Source organism: Martes martes (genome assembly GCF_963455335.1).
Source record: "Martes martes genome assembly, chromosome: 3".
Lineage (NCBI taxonomy): Eukaryota > Metazoa > Chordata > Mammalia > Carnivora > Mustelidae > Martes > Martes martes.
In genome coordinates this window covers 156,342,145-156,361,361 of record NC_137890.1, presented here as the reverse complement: position 1 = coordinate 156,361,361, position 19,217 = coordinate 156,342,145, and the positions used below count along the sequence as shown (strand labels likewise).

Below are 19,217 nucleotides of genomic sequence, written 5' to 3'. Positions count from 1 at the left end.
TGAGTCTCCCATAATGTTTGGTGAAAGAAGCCAGATAAAAAGGAATATTTCATTTGCATAAAAGGTTAAAAAAGCAGACAGAACTAATCTTTGGAGATGAAAGTCAGAAATAGTGCTTACTTTGGGAAGGGTTGACTGGAAGGACATCAAGATTTTTGAGCGCTCTTGATATATTTTTTTAATTTTTATTTCTGTTAATTTTTTATTTTTTAAGTAGGCTCCATGCCCACTGTGGAGCCCAGTGCAGGGTTTGAACCCACAGCCCTGAGATTAAGACCTGAGCTGAAATCAAGAGTTGAAAGTTTAATCAACTGAGCCACCCAGGCCCCCCAGATATTTTCTTTTTTTAAAATATTGGTTATGTGAATGTATTTGCTTTATGGAAACTCTTAGAATTGTACATTTGTGATTTATGTACTTTTTGGCAAGAATGTTATAATGCAGGAAAAAGTTTTCATAAAGGGAATAATGGGGAGAGGAGTTGAGTGAAATCCACTTAAAAGTTCTTGAATTAGTTTCGTCCTTCTCTTGTGAAAATGACAATGAGAGGCGCCTAGGTGGCTCAGTCAGATGGGCGTCTGCCTACAGCTCTGGTCGTGGTCTCAGGGGCCTGGGATTGAACCCCACATTGGGCTCTCTGCTCAGCTGGGAGTCTCCTTCTCCCTCTCCCTCTCCCTCTGTGCTCTCTCTCAAATAAACAAATAAAATCTTTAAAAAAAGAAAGAAAAAGAAAATGACACTGACCCCCTGAGGTGGAACTCCACATACCTTGTACTTATATATGGGATGTTTGGCATGTTAGAATTATGTTATTCTGGCTTCTCTTGGTTTACTGGAGAAGTTGTCATTTTAATCTTTTTTTAAAAAGATTTTTATTTGACAGAGACACAGCGAGAAACAGAGAGAGAGAGAGAGAGAGAGAACACAAGCAGGGGGAGTGGGAGAGGGAGAAGCAGGCTTCCCACTGAGCAGCTGAGCAGGGAGCCTGATGTGGGGCCCGAAGCAGGGGATGGATCCTGGGGCACTGGGATCATGACCTGAGCCAAAGGCAGATGCTTAACGCCTGAGGAGCCCTGTTACCTTAATATTTCTATTGTAGTTATTAATGATATAATATGTGACATATCAAAAACTATATTGCAGTTGAGGAAACAAGCACTCGGTAACAAAATTTGAACTACTTTGTTACAGGATTTTTGAGCTAGAATGGGAAATTCAGGCAGCCTTAGCTCAATACACACACACACACACACACACACACACACACACACACACTTTTAAATTGGGAATTGGGTCTTTTTTTTTTTTTTTTAAGATTTTTATTTATTTATTTGACAGACAGAGATCACAAGTAGGCAGAGAGGCAGGCAGAGAGAGAGGGGGAGGCAGGCTCCCTGCCGAGCAGAGAGCCTGACGCGGGGCTTGATCCCAGGACCCTGGGATCATGACCTGAGCCGAAGGCAGAGGCTTTAACCCATTGTTTTTTTTAAATTTTTTTATTAGGTACTAATATGAAAAATACCTGGAGGACTGATAGGTCCAAAGGTAAAGAAGCAGTTAGTTTAAAAGATATATAAACAGTTTACACAAAGGGACATAAAGTCAGTAAACAACAGGAAAAGTTTTTGATATGAAAAATTCATATTTGAGTCGTGTTAATTTACCACTTTATAACTATTAAAGTAGTAAAAAAGTTTTGAAAGGATATCAGCACTTAGTATCAATAATGTGAAATGGTGTGTTGATTTGACCCTTTTTTTTTTCAGGGAAAGAGGCAGTGGACAAAGTGTCTTTTGACCTAGTAATTGCACTCTTTTGAGGTTTTTTTTTTTTAGAAGACATAATTTTTTATCTAACTATCTATAGTTCACAAAAAATTTGTTATAAAGTAAATGCCCAGTGGGGAATAATCTAGTGGATTACACTATGGCTGCAAAGTAAACCTGGTATGTACCCATTTGTATGATTGGGAAGATGTATAATCACAGAGAAGTACTTGCTATGAAAATAGTAGGTATACTGATTGCAACTATAAAAAAATACAAAATTAAGTAAAAGCTAACTACAGATAGAGTTCTGTTTCTAAGATTGAGGGATTACTAGTATTTTTTTTTAAGATTATTTATTTATTTATTTGACAGACAGAGATCACAAGTAGGCAGGGAGGCAGGCAGAGAGAGAGGGAAGCAGTCTCCCTGCTGAGCAGAGAGCCTGATGTGGGGCTCGATCCCAGGACCCTGAGATAATGACCTGAGCCGAAGGCAGAGGCTTTAACCCACTGAGCCACCCAGGTGCCCTGGGATTACTAGTATTTTTATTTTTAATAATTTTAATATTTTGTAGTGAATCATCTGTTAGAAAAAGATTATAGTTTTTGATGAGTTAAGCATTTTGCCATTTCTGCTCTTTCTCTTGCTTTGCTGTGTTCATTAGTTTTTCAAAGGCTTAGTGTAAAAGTAGGTGAAAGAAAGTGAGTGTTTCGTCAAGTGCATCCATCATGTGATTACTACTGTATTCCCAAATCATTGCATGGTACCTGGCACATACTGCTTGTGATTGATTATGTGGGTTAAAAGCCATTTCCCATCATTTATCTATATATGTTTCTATTTATCTATCTATGTATTAGGGATTTTTTAAAAAAATATTTATTTTAGAGAGCAGAGAGCATGGTGTGGGTAGGGGCAGAGGAAGAGGGAGAGAGAGAGAGAATTTCAAAGACTCCCTGCTGAGCATGGATCCTGATGTGGGGTGATCTCACAATTCTGAGATCATGACCTGAGCCAAAATCAGGAGTTGTATGTTTAACGAACTGAGCCACCCAGGTGCCCCTGTATTAGGTGTTTCCTTAAGTTTGCTTCTTTTTTGTGAGTATAGCTACATATTTCACCAAGTCATATAGTAGATGTGGTACTTTGTAAAGCAGGTTGCCTTTCTTATTCTGAGCAAGAGAACCTAGAACGCCTCGGAATCCAAGGGCAGATATATATCTGTATTTGATTTCATAAAACTTGGCACTTAATGTGCAATAAATATTTGTTGAATGAGAACATTAACCTTTGAATCCTGTCTGTACCATTTAAATAGTGTGATTTTGGACAATTCTCTCTCTCTCTCTCTCTTTTTTTTTTTATTATTATTTGACAGAGATCACAAGTAGGCAGAGAGGCAGGCAGAGAGAGAGAGGAAGGGAAGCAGGCTCCCTGCTGAGCAGAGAGCCCCATGCGGGGCTTGATCCCAGGACCCTGAGATCATGACCTGAGCCAAAGGCAGAGGCTTTAACCCACTGAGCCACCCAGGCACCCTGACAATTCTCTTTTGTTGTTCTTTTGAGCCTCAGTATTCTCAGTTACAAAATAGGAAAAATAACTTCAAATGTTTTTTTAAAAATTATTTATTTCAGAGAGAGAGAATGAATGAGCAGGAGGAGGGGCAGTGGGAGCGGGAAAAGCAGGCTCTGCCTGAGTAGGGAGCCCCACATGAGGCTTAATCCCAGGATCCTGGGATCATGACCCGGGCTGAAGGCAGATGCTTAACCAACTGAGCCACCCAGGTTCCCCAAATAATTTCTTTTTTAAAGATTTTATTTATTTATTTGACACAGAGAGAGAGGAGAGAGAGACAGAGAGAGAGAGCACGTGCGCAAAGGAGGGGGGAGCAAGAGAAGGAAAAACAGGCTCCTTGCTCAGCAAGGGAAGGAGGGAGCCTGATGGCAGGGCTCAATCTCAGGACCCTAGGATCATGAGCTGAGCTGAAGGCAGCCACTTAACTCAACCACCCAGGCGCCCCAAGATAACTTCAAATATTGAGGATTGTTGGGGTGCCTGGGTGGCTCAGTTGGTTAAGTGACTGCCTTCAGCTCAGCTCATGATCCTGGAGTCCCGATATCGAATCCCGTCCCGATATCGAGTCCCGCATCAGGCTCCCTGCTCAGCGGAGAGTTTGCTTTTCCCTCTGACCCTCTCCCCTCTCATGCTGTCTCTCTCTCAAGTAAATAAATAAGATCTTTAAAAAAAATTAAATATTGAGGATTGTTATGAAGAATAAACCAGATGGATGAATGTTTTTTTAGATGAGTGTTTTTATTATCTATGGCTTTGTAACAAAATACCTCAGAACTTAGTAGCTGAAAACAACAAGAATTATCTCAGTTTCTGTGGGATAAGAAGGAGCAGCGTAGTTGATTGGCTCTGACCTGGGTCTCTTATGAGACTGCAGGGCTGCAGTCAAGGTGTCAGCAGGGCTGTAGTCATCTGAAGGCTTGACTGGGGTTGGATCCACTTCCATGCTTACTGATGTGGCTGTTGGCAGGCCTCAGTTCTGTGCCGTATGAGCTTTTCCACAGGGCTGCCTCATGACGTGGCAGTTGGATTGCTACGGAGAGAGCACCCCAGATGGAAGTCACAGTTGTTTTTAACTTAATATTGTCACTGACATCTTATCACTTCTGCTGTGTTCCGTTTGTTGGGAGCTAGCCAGTAAGTGCAGTCCACACTTTAGGTGCAGGGATTCCACAATAGCCAGGAGGCAGGGCTTGTTGGGGACTATCTTAGGGGCTGTCTGCTGTAATAAGAAAGCAGGTAGCATTTTTGCCCAGCAGATTTCCAGGTATTTTATCTTTCAATAGAATAATTTGTGGTAACAACCTAATAAGTGTTTGGGCAAACAGGATATTGAATCTTAATACATATGAAATGGAATTTAAGAGGATGATCAGAAATTAGAATTCCCTCATTTTCAGATGCAACTGTACAACTTTCTTTCACTTTTTTGGTGGTTTAGTACAAGGAATTGAGGTTGTCACTGAAGTATAGTTAACTGTAGGTCATAAATGGAAGATATCAGTATATGTTCTGGGTTTTCAACTAATTTAATGTGAGATTTTATATAATCTGTTTGAATTGTTTATGTTAGCACATGTGGGATGGTGAGTAAAGAAATAATTTATTTGCATAGTTCGGAATTATCTTATCTTTTTTTTTTTTTTTTTTTTTAAAGATTTTATTTCTTTATTTGACAGACATAGATCACAAGTAGGCAGAGAGGCAGGCAGAAAGAGAGAGGGGAGGAAGCAGGCTCCCTGCTGAGCAGAGAGCCCGATGCGGGGCTCGATCCCAGGACCCTGGGATCATGACCTGAGCCGAAGGCAGAGGCTTTAACCCACTGAGCCACCCAGGCGCCCCCGGAATTATCTTATCTTTTGAAAGTACCAATTTAGTTCACTTGGTATACCAGGCTTTCTTTCATCATTAATGGAACCCTTGACTGGCATTAGGTTACACATAGCTTAGTTTTGCATTCTGTTCAGAAGCAATTTGTTGTATGCCTATAATGTAATAGATGTTAGAGTAAATGAAAATGAAAAAATTATAGTTCACGTTGTCTATTTTTGAGTTTACAGTGTTTTTTATAATAAAAGATAGGTTGAATTTTATAGATACCCTATTTGGGCAGAATTGCCAGTAGAAGTTAATTAAATAAGTAAAGATACATCATATAATTGAAAATTATTGTATGACTTTTAAAAAAGTAGTATGTGCTGGTAAGGTAGGTTGGTTAACTTTTCATTGCATCCCCTTTTTATAATGCACATATTATTTGTTTAAAAAATAATTGCTCAGGTATGTCTGGGTGGCTCAGTCGGTTAAGCATCTGCCTTTGGCTCAGGTCATGATCCCAGAGCTCTGGGACCAAGCCCTGCATCAGCTCCCCGCTCCACGGAGAGCCTGCTTTTCCCTCTCCCTCTGCCTGCCGCTCTGCCTACTTGTGCTCACTCTCTATCTCTGTGTCAAATAAATAAAATCTTTAAAAGAAAATAAAATAAGTTAAAAAAATGAAAAGTAATTCCCCAGTCTGTGACTGTTGCACTTTAAGAAGTATGGCTAGTACTAGATGCGTATGTCCGCAGCAGTTCTGTTACTCATGCTTCCTGAGCATTGGGGTAGGCACGTCTGCACAAAAGCGTGATCTGAGTTTTCCGGTCTGCTTTCAGAATCTGTAATGGCTGAGGCACATGTTCCCTTATTTTCATTACAGGGAGACCAAATTTTGAGGAAGGTGGACCAACATCTGTGGGAAGAAAGCATGAATTTATACGATCAGAAAGTGAAAACTGGCGTATTTTTAGAGAAGAACAAAATGGAGAAGATGAAGATGGAGGTTGGCGACTAGCTGGACCGAGACGTGACGGAGAGAGGTGGCGGCCCCACAGCCCTGGTAAGGGTCCTACTGAGTGAGTGCAGGGCCCAAAATAAGGGAGTATTTAGTGGACATTATTACCAATCAAGCAAGAAAGATGAATAGGTAAAGAAAAAAAAAGAGGACTCTATTATTTATGTCATCACACTTACGTCATCACATCACACTCTTATCACTACAAAAAAATTTCAGCATGAAGATTCCCCCATATCTCTTCAGTTGATGAAAATCATTTTTATTTTTCGGGAGCAAATAGTGTGGTATAATGGAAAGCACCTGTCTTTGCAAAACCGTGAGAGGGTCTCCTTCAGTTTTGTTTAACACTGAATTGTTGTATTTTTTCAGCATGCTTTAAAACTTACAAATGTGTAATTATATGCTCACTAAGGAATATGTGCTTTCCCTAAAGTGGGTACTTTTCCTGTATAATAAAAGATGTATTCTTTCAGGGTTTTTTGGTCCTGAATAAGTGATTTATGCTTATTTGAAGGATAAACTCTAAGCCCAGGTCAAAAACGTAATCATAAGTTCATTCTTTTGTCCTAACTTTAGAAGAAAGAGAGAGAATAGTAGTGATTAGTGGTTTTGTAAGTTCTTCTGTTTGACTCTTAAGAATGCTTCAAACTGTTCTTCCCTGACATTAGATATGCTGGTAATTGAAGACACTGGTGCTTTGTGTCAAAGTTCATCCCCTACCAAAGTGCTGATTCCATGCCTCATGATAATCAGATGCCACTGTAGTTTGAATCGTGGGGTCATGCAGAACCAGAGTGCACAAAGAGTGTATATTTGCCTTATGAATTTCATGTGCATAACATTATTTTAGCTATCAACCATATGCCAGAGAAGCTCACTTTTAGTAGAAAAAATCATAAACTGTTTTCATTTACATTTTAAAATCAAGTTATTAGCAAAATCACTAATCTCAGCCCAAGTAAACATTATAAAAGCATTCAAAGTGCTTTAGGTAGTTACGGATAGGTGGACACATAGTGAAGTTAATCTTTATATGCAGTTTTTATGCCGACTCCTCATGGCTGACTCTTGGGTGAGTATTCTGACATGAGTGGGCATTGTTTTCATCACAGTTATCTAGGCAATTCTCCTGAGTCTGTGTGCTGGGCAACCAGATGTTACAGTTCTCTTCAAGGCATCACGGCATTTTGTGCTGAGCTTGCCTGTAAGCAAAAGGGTTTGTAGACTATGTTCCCAACAAGCATTCTGTGAAAGAATGGACAGGGTCCGGGCTGAACGAGAAGAGAAATTCCAGCGGATCAAAAACAAACAAGGTGAATGTTTTGGAAGACCAACAGTGTTTGTGAGGCCAAATGTCTGATGTCGATTCTATTAAAGGGAGTTAGTTAAACAAAGTAAAATTTTAATGTGTTTTCTACCACTGACCCTCCTCACCCCAACTTAGATTTGGACATATGTTGTCTTTTGAAAAAATCTTTGTTTCTCTGATTTGATTTCCATGTCTGATTTATTTGTCATTAACTTAACAATTTCCCCCAATTTTTTACTGATGTATTTTTAAAAGACAGTTTGGGGTATATAATACACAGGGCTGGCTGAAAAAACACTGGAAATAAGCATTTTTAAAGAAGAATACCATCTATTTTTTTTTAAAGATTTTATTTATTTATTTGTCAGAGAGAGAGAGGGAGAGAGAGCAAGCGAGCACAGGCAGAGGCAGAGGGAGAAGCAGGCTCCCCGCCAAGCAAGGAGCCCGATGTGGGACTTGATCCCAGGACGCTGGCATCATGACCTGAGCCGAAGGCAGCTGCTTAACCAACTGAGCCACCCAGGCGTCCCACCATCTATTTTTTCAACCCAGCATTCTTAAAAGTTGTCTGATTATATCAGTTGTTTTACTCTTAACATTTCTTAGATTATAGTTATTTTATGATTTGATTAAAAGTTTAAATATAATGATTTTGACTAATTTTTATAGTATAAAAATTGTAGCAGACTTTTATTCTGATATTGGAGGATGTTAAAAAGCAGTGGTTAGTCTTTATAAGCTAGGGATTTCTACATTTGGTTTAAGTAGGGCTAAAAACTGGATATGTGTGGGAGATGGGACGATTAAGGACAGCAAAGCATCCACTCTGGGAGCTGAACTTAAGAAACTCAGTAAGAGGAAAACATGAGCCAGATGCCTAGAAGGATAGATTCCTATCATGGTGCATACTTAACAGACGGTTTAGAAATGATAGTAATAGAGAGAGTACTCTGGAATTCAACATTTGGTCATGAGTACTTCTTTTGAGTAATGATTCTAGGTTTGCATTTAAGCAGCCTGGGTGTAAAGTTCTTTAGTTTTCACAGAAGTGTAATAGTTCTAAGTGAAGGATGGGGGAGCGTGGGAATAATGTTTTCTTAATTTTTTGTGAGTGATTTGTAAGTAGGTACCTCTACTGGGCATTTTAATGTTTTGCCACCTTATTTTCGGTTTGTTTTAGATTGCTGGTTTTAGCAAATTGGGCCTCAGTAGTAAGAACATTGAGCTTTTTGTCTCATTTCTTTTGTGTATCTCCCACCGAGAAAGCCGAACACCTGCCTCTTTTTTAAAGACTCTCTTAGACTCGGGTTTGTCAGATATTAACAAGAGTTCCTCTTTCTTAAAAAAACAAAATACCTCAACTGGCATCCTTTATTCTTAGGCAGTCTTTTTTCTGTTGGAAAGTAGATGTAATAAACAGTATGGTAGGGTGGATTTAGGAATGTCCCTGGGGGTATTACACAGAAATATAAACTCCCTAGGGAGAGTTAAGAGATGAGAGTAAAGGGAAAGGAAAGTAAGCATGCTGTTGTGGAAAAAGCAATAAAGGATGCAGAATTAGATTCTTCTTCTGCTTTGCCACTATGCAGGTTACTTCTGTCAGAGTTTTTGTTTCTTAAACTATAAAATTAGGATAGTGGGGCTATATAAAATCTCTGACATCTGTCAGTGCTATAATTCCATGCCTTTTTTTGGGGAATCAGAATTACAAATGGAATCTTGGCCCTCGCAAGTAGGCATGATAAATTTGGTATTAGGATTTGCCACAGGGAGTTGGTTGTATACATCATTTTTGTGAGAAGAAAGAAACGTGTTAAGGCCTGCCAGAGGGAAGGCATAGACTAGTATGAGAAGATGACCAGCGTTACAAGCCTGGGCTAAGAGTATGCCATGTGAATGGCTAATCAACATTTCAGTCAGATACCTAAAGCTTATCCAAGGTGTATACTTCGAATCAAGTGTCCTTTAACAGTAATTTGTTTAAAATTTATTTTTCAGAGCTTTAGAGTACGTTGTGTGGCTTGGTACTCACCGAAGAGAACTCCTGTTGCCACTTAGTGATGTCATATGTATGCTGAGCTCTGAATTTCATTTACTTTGCCTAATTTTCTCTTTAGTAGGTTGATCATTTGAATTCACAGCCAGTCATAGTTTTCTTCTTTATTTCCTATTTTGATTTTTTTTCTCAAGTACTGTCATAAAAATTTTCTAAGGTTTGTATCCTCCTCCTCATCCCAGATGGCCCTCGTTCTGCAGGCTGGCGGGAACACATGGAACGACGGCGAAGGTTTGAGTTTGATTTTCGGGATCGGGATGACGAACGAGGTTACCGAAGGGTGCGTTCTGGCAGTGGAAGCATAGATGATGACCGGGATAGCTTGCCTGAGTGGTGCTTAGAGGATGCTGAAGAAGAGATGGGCACATTTGACTCCTCTGGAGCATTCCTCTCTCTAAAGGTAAGAAATTTGTTTTAAATGTTACAACAGGCACTGACCTGCCACCAGAGCCAAATGTATTGTTGACCTTTGGCTTTATTTTCTTAACACAGAAAGTACAGAAAGAGCCGATTCCAGAAGAGCAGGAAATGGACTTCCGGCCTGTAGAGGAAGGTGGGGAGTGCTCTGATTCTGAGAGCAGCCATAATGAAGAAGCCAAAGAACCCGATAAGACAAATAGGAAAGAGGGAGAGAAGACAGATAGGGTGGGAGTTGGTAAGGCTCATTTTTGTCTTTTGCCTTCTTTTCATCAGACCCAAAATTTCCCAAGTTGTTAACTTAAGAATGCTTCATGTTACAGAAGCCAGTGAGGAAATATCCCAGACCTCCTCATCGTCTGCTAGACCGGGTACTCCTTCAGACCATCAGCCTCAGGAAGCACCACAGTTTGAGAGGAAAGAGGAACCCCCAACTGAGCAAACGGAAAAAGCTGAGGAAGAGAATCAGACGGAAACTAGCCTACCAACCAAAGTGCCCAGCAGAGGGGATGGTATGTATTTATGAGAGTAGACAAGCTAAAACAGGATTCTGCTCAGGCAGGCCAGTGATCACTGATAAGATAGACTTCTGTTTATGCCTTGTAGAACCTCTCCCAGTGGTAAATTACTGGAATAGATTATTTTACCCGTAAATCCCGTCAAACGCTGCTTCCCACATTTTGTCATTCCCCAAATTCACCAAAACAGAGTTAGAAGAAGCAAGGGTGCAACTCGGGAATCTTACTTTCTAGACACAGCCACCTTGGTATCGGTTGAGCGGACAGGGTTTAGGATCCTCTGCAGTAATTTGATCCCCACATCAGAGAGGTACGTTTCTTTCATATAGTGGTTGAATGTGTGTCCAGAAGGCACACCAAATTGCTGTTGTTCCAAGAGAGGCCAGAAAGAACATGGATGGATCTGTGGAAGTCCTACCACCTTTGCTAAAGAATAAGTTTAAAGTATATCCCCTTCTCCAATGTTACTGTTTTAATTTGTTCGTATATCTTAGTAGGCAGTTTTAATGTTTACTTCCGTGTTTCTTCTTGTGCATACTTACAAATGACATTGTAGTACTTGATGTTGAAGGGTTAATTGGTTGAGTTACCATAGGAAATCACACCTTTAATATGGCATGTGCGTTCTTGCATGACCTGGCATATGCCTGCTTCCGTACAGTTTCAGTGCCATCTCTGTCTCCTCCATACTCTCTGTTCCCCAACCTCACAGTCCCTTAGGTCCACCCTTTATAAGGCCTTGTTCTTTTGTCTCCTTGCCTTAGCACATGCTCCTCTCTGTGCCTGGAACTCTGTTCCACCCCAGGTTCCTGAGCTGATTAGCGATCTTCTCTTGGTTCTTAAACAACCAGCACTATTCTTGACATGGCAATACAATATGATAAAGATCTGTGTATTATCCTTTTTGCCTAATAGACCATGTATTATCTTTTTTGCCTAATAGACTAATATTTATAGGGCTTAAACCAAGGGTATCTTTTCAGAGTTTTATGTTTAGAACAAAGCTTAGTGAGTGATTTCAAATATTTGAATCTCTGTCAGGCACTGTGGGACTTATCCATTTTGAGACCTGTTTGATATGTAGTAGTCATTTTTCAGTTATGATGTGCCCCCGAATTACTTGTGGTTCATTCTCTTGAATGTAGATGCCTGGGACCTTATTCTAGGAGATTTTAGGATGGAATCCAGACATGTGTATTTTGAGAAAGCTTCGTAGATACCCATTAAAGATGAAAACTCCAGATTGATAGTCTATAAGGGAGATAAACTATATGTATATTAGTCATCTAGGACAAAATTCCTATTTTTAGAGGATAGGTGAAGAATAGCCAGAGAAAATCTTCAGAGGCAAGAGTGGCCTAGAGTGAAGGACAGTAAGGAAGGGAGAAGGTTTCGATTTAGGATTGGGCTGCTGAGGTCAGATGGAGAGGACTAGGAAAAGCCATTGGGTTTGGGGACTTTGAGTCACTGCTTCTTTGTGGGAGAGAAGCTGTATTGGAGGGTGGAAGTGGAAGTCACAGTGTAGCAGGGGTGGTGGTGGTTGTGGTAGATGAACTGTTCTTTTAAGAAGTTTGGCAGAGAGAGGAAAGTGTTCCTGAGAGGGGCAGGGATTTGGAGACGCTGTCTGTAATTGAGCAAACAAGTTTCAAAGGAGAAAGCATTTGTATCTAATTACTCCCATCCCCCTCCCTTCTTAAGAGCCTGCATACTGAGAGGCTAGAAATAGGGACCAACACAGAACCTCTTTTGCAGTCTGTGTTTATATTGAGAAGAACTTCCTGACCTGTCTAGGTAGACTCCCAAATGCTCTTCATTATCCCAAAGAGTAATGTATTGAATTACATTAATTATCACCTGAAATAGGTATTTATTCAAGATAATTGCAAATGTACTTAATCAAAGTTTTGATGATGAGTTACGATATTTTTTTTTAGTATATGTGTTGCCGAAGTGAGCACTGAGTTACGATATTTTTTAGAAGATTTGCAGTGCTTTGTTAATCATCTGCTAGTGGAGACATGTTATAAAGAAGGGATTGGACTTATAGTTTGCTCTCAAGAGGAAATTGTATAGCTGTTGGGCAGTTTCTGTAGTGACCCAGTCAGGCACTGTAAAAGGACCTTCTAGATACCTTTTTTAATCCTTATATTGTGTCATTCTGTAGAGTTACTTCTGTCATCATAGGGAGAAATACTACACTTCTCCATAAGAAGTAGCTGCAGTGTTCCTGATCCACATTTCTGTTGAGCCCATTTAGTGAGTGGCCCAACTTGATGATACATTCTTCATAAGACTCTACTGGGCTCCCTGCACAGTGGGGAGCCTGCTTCTCCCTATGCGTCTGCCCTTCCCCCTGCTCTCTCTCTCTCTCTCTAAAAAATAAAATCTCAAAAAGAGTCTCTATATTCCGTGTTTTTTTCCTTTAGAAATAGTTTCTGATGTCCAGCAGCCCCTGTCACAGATTCCTTCAGATACAGCCTCTCCTCTTCTCATACTTCCACCGCCTGTTCCCAATCCAAGTCCTGCCCTCCGGCCAGTTGAAACGCCGGTCGTAGGTGCTCCTGGGATGGGCACTGTTTCCACAGAGCCAGATGATGAAGAGGGTCTCAAGCATTTGGAGCAGGTAAAAATCATGTAATCCTTTTCTTCTTTCTCAAACTACCATAAAATTTGGAAGCATTAAATGAATATTTAGAAATGGAACTTCTGTGCACTAGATTTTATGTACTGGAAAAGTTGTTTGTAAATCTTGTATTTTTTTGTATGAGTAATTGTCTTTCAAATCATTTCATGCTTATAAGTTTCTGCTATGTAGTAGTCATTGTGTCAGGTTATTTTTTCTCTTCTGAGGTTGCCCTTAGCTGTTTGCTTTTCTTTTTTCTTTTTGAAAATTAATGGAATGCCAAAAATGGCAAATACAAGCAGCTGTGGATGGGCATAGCATCTTCTGTATTTTTTGCCTAAAGTATAACTGGAAAAATAGTTAAACTCAGGATTTTAACATTTTATTTATGTCTCTAGATTTTCCTAAGATTAGATATACCTTTGTTGTATATAAAGTAAATGATAGCTTGTTTTCTGTAGAAGAATTTCTCTTTCAGGGTGGGGTAGTTTTTGGTGGCAGGAAATGCTCAAAGAGAGGAAGAAAGGAGGGCAGTGTTTTAGTAAAACTTGTAAAAAATTTTATTTGTAATCATATTAATTGAGTTCTTATTGTATTAACACCCATGTTTTTACAGGTTTAGTTTATATGCTTCAGGATTGACCAGTGGCTTATTAGTTTAAAAAGTAATCTTATTAGTGTATTGATTAGAAGCCTGGATTTTCATCCATACGTTTGTGTTTTAATCTGTTTGGTTTGCTTAAAAATTTTGAGACTTTGAGCAAGATTTGACCTCTCTGGGCCTTAGTTAACCCTCCATAAAACGGGGGTAGTACATACTATATGACCTTGTTGGAAGAAGTAAATGGTTGCCTGCTGTGTTTCTTGCATTGTAATACCTTTCACAGGTCAGGTCATTCAAAAAAAGGTAGACATTTTTATTATATGTTCTAGTATTAATTTGGGATCATTCGTTTCCTCAATCCTTTTTTTTTTTTTTTTTTCCTATTAGCAAGCTGAGAAGATGGTGGCTTATCTCCAAGACAGTGCACTAGATGATGAGAGACTGGCATCAAAACTCCAAGAGCACAGAGCTAAGGGAGTGTCTGTTCCGCTGATGCACGAAGCAATGCAGAAGTGGTATTACAAAGATCCTCAGGGAGAAATTCAAGGTAGCTTGTTCCATTCTACTTGAAGCCATTACCTCCAGATTCTGTGAGATGGTCATTATTTAATGTCAATTTGCATAATAGAAAACAATCCATTTTTACAGGACACACACACACACACACATAGTAGAAAACAATCCATTTTTACAGGACATATATACACACACACCCATACATACATATATATATGTATGTATGCATGTATGTATGTATATGGCATTTTTGTAGGTTCCTCCCATAGTACTTTACAATTTCAGTGTGGGGGAGGGCAGTCCAATGAAAATCGTTTGACTACAAGGCAGAATGTGATTACTAATATGATAGGGATGTAAACAAAATGCTCAAGACCTCCTCAGTTCTGGCTACCCAGCTGGTTAACTAGGCAGGTGAATTCTTTATCATCTTTGTACTCCAGTTTCCCTCCCATAAAAAAGTGATGGCAGTAGTCTTGGAAGACCATACTTCAATGTTTTGCTGAAGTGGAGTTGATTCCATAAATGATAAAGGTCTGTTAAAAATGTGGGAGAAAGAGTCATACCATATTATACGTTAATCCCTTAAAAATTTGGATGGTGTACAAGTTAGATTAGAATGGGGAGAGAATGCTATACAAGATAGTTGTTGATTCTTCATTTCTGCTTTTGAAATCTTTGTTTATAACTTGAAATTGGTTGACTATGTTAGTGTCAGTTTCATGATAGTGTTTTACCAAGTATACCCTGTGACCTCTTTCTAGCATACTAACTCCTTTTCCACACTCAGTCCCCTTACCCTTTCCCTTTATTCTCCTTCACAGCATCTGTTGCTGCCTGGCTCTGTATATATTTGTTAATGATATGTTTACATCCCTGTAGAATGTAAGGTACATGGGATCAGGACTGTGCATTTGTGGGTTTTTTGTTTTGCTTGTTTGTTTTGTTTTTGGTAAAACAATCAGAAGCATTTATTCGATGTTTTAGGGATTGCAGCTGGAGAGACAAAGTGTGCTTCCAAGTTGAGGACTCTGTGTTTTAATTAAAACACATGGTTTTAAAAACCAAAACCAAAAAAAAAAACCCACCCCAAAACACATGGACGTGTGTTTTAATTAAATTAACTTTGAGATAATTGTAGCTTCATATGCAGTTGTAAGATATAATAGAGATTTTATGTATTCCTTATCCAGTTTCCCAGTACTGATAATCTCATGCAAAACTGTAGTACATTATCCAGCCAGAATATTGCCTTTGATATAGTCAAGATTCAAAACATTTCTTTTTCATGTTGCCCTTGGATAGACACATACATTTCCTTCCCGTCTGTACCTACTCCTTAACACTTGACAACCACTACCCCCATTTCTATAGTTTGTCATTTCAAGAATGTTAAATAAATGGAATCCATTTCCAGCTAATTTTTTTTTCACTCAGCATCATGCTCAGGAGATTGATACAGGTTGTTACATGGTATCAATGGGTGGTGTTTTTTGTTTTTTTAACTGAGAGTACATCAGTGATATGGATAGTATAGCCATTCATCCATGAAAGGTGTCTGGGTTGTTCCCATTTTTGACTATTATTATTATTATTTTTTAAAGATTTATTTGGGCACCTGGATGGCTCAGTCATTAGGCGTCTGCCTTCAGCTTGGTCCTGATCAAATCCCTCATCAGGCTCCCTGCTCAGTGGGATGCCTGCTTCGCCCTCTCCCACTCCCCATGCTGTGTTCCCTCTCTTACTGTCTTTTTCTGTCAAATAAATAAAATCTTTTAAAAAAAGATTTATTTATTTTAGAGAGAGTATGTGCAGTGGGGAAGTAGAGGGGGGGAGAGGGAGGAAGAATCTCAACCAGACTCTTCACTGAGCTCAGAGCCCGATGTGGGGTTCGATCTTATTCTGAGATGATAACTTGAGCTGAAATCAAGACTTGGACCCTTAGCTGACTGTGCCACCCAAGCACCTCCTATTTTGGCTATTATAAAAAAGCTGTTAAACATTTATGGGTAGACTTTTGTTATAACAAACTCTTCATTCCTCTTGAGATGCAAATGTCCAGGAGTGCAACTGCTAGATTATATGGTAACGACACATTTAGTTTTTTAAAGAAACTGCCAAACTATTTTCCAGAGGGCTGTACCATTTTGTATTTCTGCAGCAATCTATGAGTGATTTGGTTTCTCCATATTCGTGACAGTATTTGATGTTGTTGCTATTTTTTATTTTAGCCACTTGACATGTTGTGTAGTGTATAGAGTATACAATATCTCATTGTGGTATTTGGTTTGCATTTCCCTAATGGGCAAAGATGTTGAACATCTTTTTATATGTTTATTGGCTGTTTATTCTCTTAAGTGAACTATCTCTTCATGTTTTTTACCCATGTTCTGATTAGACTGTTTGCTTTTTTTTTTTTACCTTTTGAGTTTTGAGATTTCTTTATATATAGATACTAGTCCTTTGTTAGATAGGTGGTTTGCAAATACTTTCTCCCAGTCTGTTTTTATCTTTTTATCACAGATGAAAAGTTTTAAATACTGATGAAGTCCAGTTGATTAATTTTTTCCTTTTATGGATTGTGTTTTTAGTATTAAGTCTGAGACAGAAGAACTCTTTTCCTAGCTTCAGATCCCAAAATTTCCTTTCCAAAATAATTTATAGTTTTTTGTTTTATATTTCAGTCTTGTGATTTTTTTAAAAGGTTAATTTATTTATTATTTATTATTTAGTTTATTTATTTATTTATTTATTTATTATTTATTATTAGTTTAGAGAGAGAGTGTGGGGAGGGGCAGAGGGAGAGAATCTCAAGTAGACTCCACACGGAGCAGGGAGCCTGATGTGGGGCTTGATCCCATGACCCCAAGATCATGCCCTGAGCCAAAACCAAGACTGCTCAACTGATTGCGCCACCCAGGAGCCCCAACTCTGTGATCTATTAATTTTTGTATAACGAATGGGACTTAGATCAAAGTTTATTTTTTTGCTGATGGATGTCCAGTTGCTCTGGAACGTTTTGTTGAAAAGCCGTCTTTCCTCTTTTGAATTATCTTTCTCAAAATTCAGTTGGGTTTATTTATGTTGGTCTGTTTTTTGTGCTTTTTTTTCTGTTCCACTGGTCTGTGTGTCTGTCTTTGCACCAGTATCACAGTCTCGATTACTGTAGCTATATAATTATATTATGTCTTGTAGTTGGATAGACTGGTTCCTCCCGTTTTTTTTTTTTTCTCCCAGTTTATTTTTATCAAAATAGTTTTTAACTTTTCTAGTTCCTTTGCCTTTCCATATAAATTTTAGAATAATCTTATCTATATTTACCATATAAATGTATTCAAAAATCTATACTTAAATATTTTGCTGAGATTTTAATAGGAACTATGTTAAACCTTTATATCATTTTGAAGAGAATTGATAGCTTTCTCATGTTGAGTCTTCCAGTCTATGAACTTGTGTAGTTTTCAGCATATATTCTATACATGCTTTAATCGATTTGTATCTCCTTGGTTTTTTTTTTTTTTTGAGTAATTGTAAATTTTATTTCAATGTCTTTGTGTTCATTGTTATTATATAGGATTGAATTTTGGATGTTTGTCTTTAGTCTGTGACCTTGCTGAGCTCATTTATTAAGTGTAATGTTAGCTTCTGGCTTTTTATAGATGCTCTTTATGAAGTTGAGGAAGTACCTTATTTTTTAAGAGTATCATTGGGTATTGGATTTTGTCAGATGCTTTTTCTGCATTTGTTGAAATGATCCTATGATTTTTCTTCTTTAGCAACTTTGATATGGTGGATTAAATTGATTGCATTTTGAATATTGAACCAGCTTTGCACTCTTGGCGAAAACCCCATTTGGTCATGGTTTATAACTTTTTATATATTGCTCGCTCCTTTTTGGTAATGTTTAGTTAAGGATTTTTGTGTCTGTCTTTATGAGGGATGTTGTTTTGTAGTTTTTGGTATCCTCATTGTCTGATTTTAGTATCAGGATAATAATTAGCTTCATAAAATGAACTGGGAATTATTCCTTCTCCTATTTTCTGGAAGATTGTTTAGAATTGATGTTAATTCTTCTTCAAATGTTTTGTAGAATTCTCCAGTGAAACCATCTGGGGACTTCTTTTTGGGATTATTTTTAAAGTAGGCTCTATTGAAAAAAAATAATAAAGTAGGCTCTGTGCCCAGCATGGGCCAGGCTTGAACTCATGACCTTGAGATCCAGAGTCACATGCTCTACCAACTGAGTCAGCCAGATGCCCCGTTTTTGTTTTTGTTTTTTTAATTTTAAAATTAAAATTCAGTATCCCTAATAGTTACAGGGGCTATTTAAATTACTGATTTAATAAGGGTTGATTTGGTAGGTTTTGTTTTGTTTTGTTTTTTATGAATTCATCCATTTCAGCTAAGATGTCAAATCTGTGTGGGTAGAGTTACTTGGCGTATTCTCTTTTTGATGTTTGCAAGTTCTGTAGTGATAGCCCCTGTTTTATTCCTCATGTTGGTAATTTGTTCATTTCTCTTTTGTCATTGTCAGTCTTGCTACAGATTTGTTAATTTTATTCATCTCTTCAAGGAATCAGCTTTGTTTCATTGATTTTTTTTTTCACTACTGTTTTTTGTTTTCAGTTTCATTGAGTTCTGTTCTTATTTCTTTACTTCTTCTTAGGGTTTATTTTGCTTTCCTTTTTCTAGGGTCTTTTTTTTTTTTAATTTTATTTATTTATTTGACAGACAGAGATCACAGTCAGGCAGAGAGGCAGGCAGAGAGAGAAGGGAAGCAGGCTCCCCGCTGAGCAGAGATTTCCCCATGCGGGGCTTGATCCCAGGACTCTGAGATCATGACCTGAGCCGGAGGCAGAGGCTTAACCCACTGAGCCACCCAGGCGCCCCTCCTTTTTCTAGGGTCTTGAGGGTGGGTGCTTATATAGTATTGATTTGAGACTTTTCTAATGTAAACATTTAATACCATAAATTTCTCTTTCAACACTTCTTTAACTATG

At 38.5% G+C, this 19,217-nt stretch overlaps 1 protein-coding gene across 3 annotated transcripts in view; it reads left to right on the top strand.

Moving 5' to 3' along the window:
* Positions 1-19,217, top strand: part of GIGYF2 (GRB10 interacting GYF protein 2) — a 145,952-nt gene that overhangs the window by 79,174 nt on the left and 47,561 nt on the right. For 2 of the 3 annotated variants that reach the window (XM_080797888.1, XM_080797889.1), the window contains 6 exons: positions 6,037-6,216; positions 9,722-9,939; positions 10,032-10,194; positions 10,280-10,468; positions 12,901-13,097; positions 14,089-14,248. In XM_080797888.1, coding sequence (XP_080654014.1) covers positions 6,037-6,216; positions 9,722-9,939; positions 10,032-10,194; positions 10,280-10,468; positions 12,901-13,097; positions 14,089-14,248 — 1,107 coding nt within the window. The remainder of the gene's footprint in view (positions 1-6,036; positions 6,217-9,721; positions 9,940-10,031; positions 10,195-10,279; positions 10,469-12,900; positions 13,098-14,088; positions 14,249-19,217) is intronic. The other variant, XM_080797890.1, reaches the window with a different exon arrangement.